General features: G+C 47.6%; 1 protein-coding gene across 1 annotated transcript in view; it reads left to right on the top strand.

Annotated features, from left to right (window-relative positions):
- The first annotated feature begins 200 nt into the window (after positions 1-200).
- Positions 201-6,000, top strand: part of LOC134929290 (ras-related protein Rab-10-like) — a 171,017-nt gene continuing 165,217 nt past the window's right edge. The window contains exon 1 of the mRNA XM_063924988.1: positions 201-633. Within this exon, the coding sequence (XP_063781058.1) occupies positions 507-633 (127 nt within the window). The 5' untranslated portion in view covers positions 201-506. The remainder of the gene's footprint in view (positions 634-6,000) is intronic.

Here is a 6,000-nt window from a genome sequence, read left to right as displayed (position 1 = left end):
AGCAGCTAGCGAGCGAACAACTCGGAATGAGAGCCCTTGTCTCTCCAGACTTCCATTGAAAGTATAGGAAAAGGGGCGTGACCACGTCCCCTTTACCCGTGACCACGCCCCCTTTCTAATGTGTACTGATTTTTATGTGTAAAATGTTGGAGGGTATGGTACAGTATGCACACATACAATCACACATATTTACATACACACATAACAGGATATTTGGTGAAAACCGGACCGGACCAGTTGCTGGAACGCCAGACAGGATCAGCTCATATACAGATATACTGTCACAAACACAGGTATGCAGATATACAGTCACACACAGACACAGTCACAGTCGCACACGTGTGTCTTGAGGAAGAACGTTTTGCAACTCTCGCAATAACTATGCGGAAGCACGGGGCGTGCGGACATGACAGCTGAGAGTGGCCGCCCTGCTCCCTGCTAGACTCCAGCAACATCAGTCTGGACAGTAGCACCGGCTGCACGGATCACTGTGCCCACCAGAGAGGATGGCACTGGCAGCAGATAAGAAACTCCTGACTAAGCTGGTGATGGCTGGGGACTCTAACGTTGGGAAGACGTGCATTGTTAGCCGGTACACGGACAACACGATCCCCTCCTACATCTCCACTGTGGGTAAGTCCATGAACATACTGTATAGGTCTCCGGGATAGCGGAGTTCACAGATTGCAAAACTTTTGTTCTCCCAGAAGCTAATTCTCCCATCGCCTTCATGGAAGCTGACTCTTTTTAGTACCTGACTTATCCCGTGTTAGCAGCAGTTGCTCGCTGGGACTACATAGCGACCACTCCCCGGCAGGCAGCGCTTCTCTGTGACTCTGCAATGCACTTTTTGGAATGCAGAACAAAATAATGAACAATGTTTTTATGTCTTTATATAAAGATAATACGAATATTTGAACATGTGATATGTGTATAAACATGCGTCTGTTGTTGCAAGACCGTGTTTCTAGTTTAACAGTAAACAATTTTAAGCTCTATGCGCTTGTATGCTAATGTGCAGTGTACTGTACAGATCCTCTGTGTCCTATATAACAAAAGGCTAATGCTGCTCCTCACCTCCCTGGGGAGAATTCAAGTATTTTGCGCACCAGCAACCAGTAGATGGCACCCGATGGAGCAATTTAAGTGTTGTTCCGTTTGGGCGCGCACATCCGCCAGCGCTGACATTTTGACAGGCTGGTAAGTGGTTGCACATATTCCCCTTCTCATTGCTCTCTCCCTAATAATGCATTGACAAAGCATCCTATCCCACATCCTCTGAATGCATACTTGCCAACTTTTCTGGGATGTCTTAGAAGTTCCCAAGCTTTGGAGAGCCCTTCCAGACTCCCAGATGGGCAGTCCAGGTTCCTGAATCAGATGCCAAATCTTATTGTTGTAGCCTTGTACCCACCTGCTACTACTCAATGGTGCAAATTGCATCTGGGATTGCAGTGACGTAGTTAGCGGCACCACTAACCCACCCACGGATCTGTCAGCAAGTATGCCTCAAGTGCATATAACCTCTTATTACATAGACTCCAATTTCTAGCCAACTTGCATATACAGGTTGAGTATCCCATATCCAAATATTCCGAAATACGGAAATTTTTGAGTGAGAGTAAAATAGTGAAACCTTTGTTTTCTGATGGCTCAATGTACACAAACTTTATTTAATACACAAAGTTATTACTTATATTGTATTAAATGACATTCAGGCTGTGTGTATAAGGTTTATATGAAACATAAATGAATTCTGTGAATGTACACACACTTTGTTTAATGCAAAAGTTATTAAAAATATTGGCTAAAATGACCTTCAGGCTGTGTGTATAAGGTGTATATGAAACATAAATGCATTCTGTGCCTAGACTTAGGTCCCATCACCATGATATCTCATTATGGTATGCAATTTTCTCATACGTCCTAGAGGATGCTGGGGACTCCGTAAGGACCATGGGGTAAAGATGGGATCCGCAGAAGACATGGGCACACTGTAAGACTTTGAATGGGTGTGAACTGGCTCCTCCTTCTATGCCCCTGCTCCAGTTAGACTCTGTGCCCAGGAGTGACTGGACACACACTAGGGTAGCTCTACTGAGTTTCTCTAAAATACTTTATTGTTAGGTTTTTTATTTTCAGGGAGACCTGCTGGCTACAGGCTCCCTGCATCGTGGGACTGAGGGGAGAGAAGTCAGACCTACTTCTGCTTAGTTCAAGGGCTCTGATTCTTAGGCTACTGGACACCATTAGCTCCAGAGGGTTCGATCACTTGGTTCGCCTAGCTGCTTGTTCCCGGAGCCGCGCCGTCACCCCCCTCACAGAAGCCAGAAGAAAGAAGCAGGGTGAGTATGTGAAGAACAGAAGACTTCAGTGACGGCAGGAGACTTCAGTAACGGAGGTACAGCGCGGCGGTCGCGCTGCGTTCCATGCTCCCACACACCAACGGCATTCACTGGGTGCGGGGCGCTGGGGGGGAGCGCCCTGGGCAGCAAGTTACTGAGGTTCAAATCCGCTGGAGAGGTGCATATTAGGTGCCTGGGCACCGTGTACGATCCCCCGCCACTATAACTCCAGCGGCCATGCTGCGCGCCGTTGCTCACTCGCACAGCGGCTTTGCAAGGGTGCAGGACGCAGGGGGAGCGCCCTGGGCAGCTATATAAACCTCTTGTGGGTGTAATAAAGCGTGTATACAGTGCGTGTGCACTGTATACGGTACCCCCGCCAGCATACAAGATTATTTTCTTAGAGGGGCTGAAGCGCGCCGAGTAGGGGCGGGGCTTAGCCCTCACACAAGGATTAAGCGCCATTTTCTTCATGTCCCCGCCAAAAGCGTGTATATAGTGCACATGAGGGGGGGCACAGTGTGTTAGTGCTTTATAGAAGGAATTATGGCACTATATTAGATAATGGGCATGTAATCATTATTTGTGTGCATATATCTATGTGTGTTCCCTGTCAGATACCCACTATAGCTTTTTAGTCAACATGTGTCGACATGCGTGAGTGTTCTGTCACAAATAGGTGTGGGGATCACTGTCGGCTTCGCCGACACCTGTTGATGCTTGATTTGGTAGATGCAGTATCAGCAGGTACTTGTATGCTTGTTAAAAGTAAGCTCTGTTTGGGGGACACAGTAGTATGTGGGTGGCCCTGTCAGCACCGACTGTTATTACTTGGTGTAAATTAACATATAACTGCCTTTTACCTGTATATATATATTTATATGTATGGTACAGGTCCATGTGCCTGTACCTCGAACACAGATATGGTGGTGTATGTGGGGAAGTGTTCTGAAAGTTATTTATGTATACTTCCGCTGACCGCTCGGGGTTGCTAGAATGTTATTTTGCCTGATTACTACTCCCTGCTGTCGACGAATACTAGGTTTTCTGTCGACCATAATGTTTCCTGGTAGATCCACAACTGGGGCATTCAGTACATGGTCATACACATTCAGAACGCATTAAGGTCATAGGGACACGAAGGTTCCGGACAATCCGCTTATATGTATGTCTTATATATATATATATATATATATATATATATATTTTGGATATCTGCGTAATTGTGTATTACTTTATGTATATTTATCTTATGATTTATAATGAATGCTGAAGTAATAATATTCCTTCTCATGTGCTGGTCGCTCTGTTGATAAAGCTAGGTCGGCTGTGTCGAGTTGGTCTCAGATCCTCTCCAGGAGTCTGAATGTTTATTCTTTTCCCGCCGCGGATAGAATACTGCGAAAGTCAACTCCTGGTCGACACGGGGCCCTGCCACAAAGGATCATATACAGGAAGCTAAGTGATATTTTTTCTCTGACGTCCTAGTGGATGCTGGGAACTCCTTAAGGACCATGGGAATTGCGGCTCCGCAGGAGACTGGGCACAACTAAAGAAAGCTTTAGGTCACCTGGTGTGCACTGGCTCCTCCCACCATGACCCTCCTCCAAGCCCCAGTTAGATTTTGTGCCCGGCCGAGGTTGGATGCACACTAGGGGCTCTCCTGAGCTTCTAGAAAGAAAGTATAGAATTAGGTTTTTTATTTTCAGTGAGACCTGCTGGCAACAGGCTCACTGCAGCGAGGGACTAAGGGGAGAAGAAGCGAACCTGCCTGCTTGCAGCCAGCTTGGGCTTCTTAGGCTACTGGACACCATTAGCTCCAGAGGGATCGATCGCAGGCCCAGCCTTGGTGTTCGGTCCCGGAGCCGCCCCGCCGCCCCCCTTACAGAGCCAGAAGCAAGAAGAGGTCCGGAAAATCGGCGGCAGAAGACATCAGTCTTCACCAAGGTAGCGCACAGCACTGCAGCTGTGCGCCATTGCTCCTCATACACACTTCACACTCCGGTCACTGAGGGTGCAGGGCGCTTGGGGGGGGCGCCCTGAGCAGCAATAAAAACACCTTGGCTGGCAAAAATACCACAATATATAGCCCCAGAGGCTATATATGTGGTAAATACCCCTGCCAGAATCCAGAAAAAAGCGGGAGAAAAGTCAGCGAAAAAGGGGCGGAGCTATCTCCCTCAGACACACTGGCGCCATTTTCTCTTCACAGTGCAGCTGGAAGAAAGCTCCCCAGGCTCTCCCCTGTAGTTTTCAGGCTCAAAGGGTTAAAAAGAGAGGGGGGGCACTAAATTTAGGCGCAATATTATATATACAAGCAGCTATTGGGGAAATTTCACTCAGTTATAGTGTTAATCCCCACATTATATAGCGCTCTGGTGTGTGCTGGCATACTCTCTCTCTGTCTCCCCAAAGGGCTTTGTGGGGTCCTGTCCTCAGTCAGAGCATTCCCTGTGTGTGTGCGGTGTGTCGGTACGGCTGTGTCGACATGTTTAATGAGGAGGCTTATATGGTGACGGAGCAGATGCCGATAAATGTGATGTCGCCCCCTGTGGGGCCGACACCAGAGTGGATGGTTAGGTGAAAGGTATTAACCGACAGTGTCAACTCCTTACATAAAAGGGTGGATGACGTAACAGCTGTGGGACAGCCGGCTTCTCAGTCCGCGCCTGCCCAGGCGTCTCAAAGGCCATCAGGGGCTCAAAAACGCCCGCTCACTCAGATGGCAGACACAGATGTCGACACGGAGTCTGACTCCAGTGTCGACAAGGTTGAGACATATACACAATCCACTAGGAACATCCGTGACTTGATCCCGGCAATAAAAAAAATGTGTTACACATTTCTGACATTAACCCTCTAAAAATGGGTTTTTATGTTGGGGAGAAAAAGTAGGCAGTGTTTTGTTCCCCCATCAGATGAATGAATGAAGTGTGTGAAAAGCGTGGGTTCCCCCCTATAAGAAACTGGTAATTTCTAAAAAGTTACTGATGGCGTACCCTTTCCCGCCAGAGGATAAGTTACGCTGGGAGATATCCCCTAGGGTGGATAAGGCGCTCACACGGTTGTCAAAAAAGGTGGCACTGCCGTTTTAGGAACGGCCACTTTGAAGGTACCTGTTGATAAAAAGCAGGAGGCTATCCTGAAGTCTGTATTTACACACTCAGGTACTAGACTGAGACCTGCAGATCGTGCTGCTGCAGCGTGGTCGGTGACCCTGTCAAACATAAGAACATATTAAAGACGTCGTCTTATATATGAGGGATGCACAGAGGGATATTTTGCCGGCTGGCATCCAAAATGAATGTAATGTCCATTCTGCAGGAGGGTATTAGAGACCTGTCACTGGACAGGTGATGCTGACTTTAAAAGGCGCATAGAGATTCTGCCTTATAAGGGTGAGGAATTATTTGGGGATGGTCTCTGGGACCTCGTATCCACAGCAACAGCTGGGAAGAAATATTTTTACCTCAGGTTTCCTCACAGACTAAGAAAGCACTGTATTATCAGGTACAGTCCTTTCGGCTTCAGAAAAGCAAGCGGGTCAAAGGGGCTTCCTTTCTGTACAGAGACATGGGAAGAGGGAAAAAGCTGCACCAGTCAGCCTGTTCCCAGAATCAAAATTCTTCTCTCGCTTCCTCTGAGTCCACAGCAT

Source organism: Pseudophryne corroboree, chromosome 5 (assembly GCF_028390025.1).
Source record: "Pseudophryne corroboree isolate aPseCor3 chromosome 5, aPseCor3.hap2, whole genome shotgun sequence".
NCBI classification, from domain to species: Eukaryota; Metazoa; Chordata; class Amphibia; order Anura; family Myobatrachidae; genus Pseudophryne; species Pseudophryne corroboree.
This window is presented reverse-complemented; position numbering and strand designations above follow the sequence as displayed.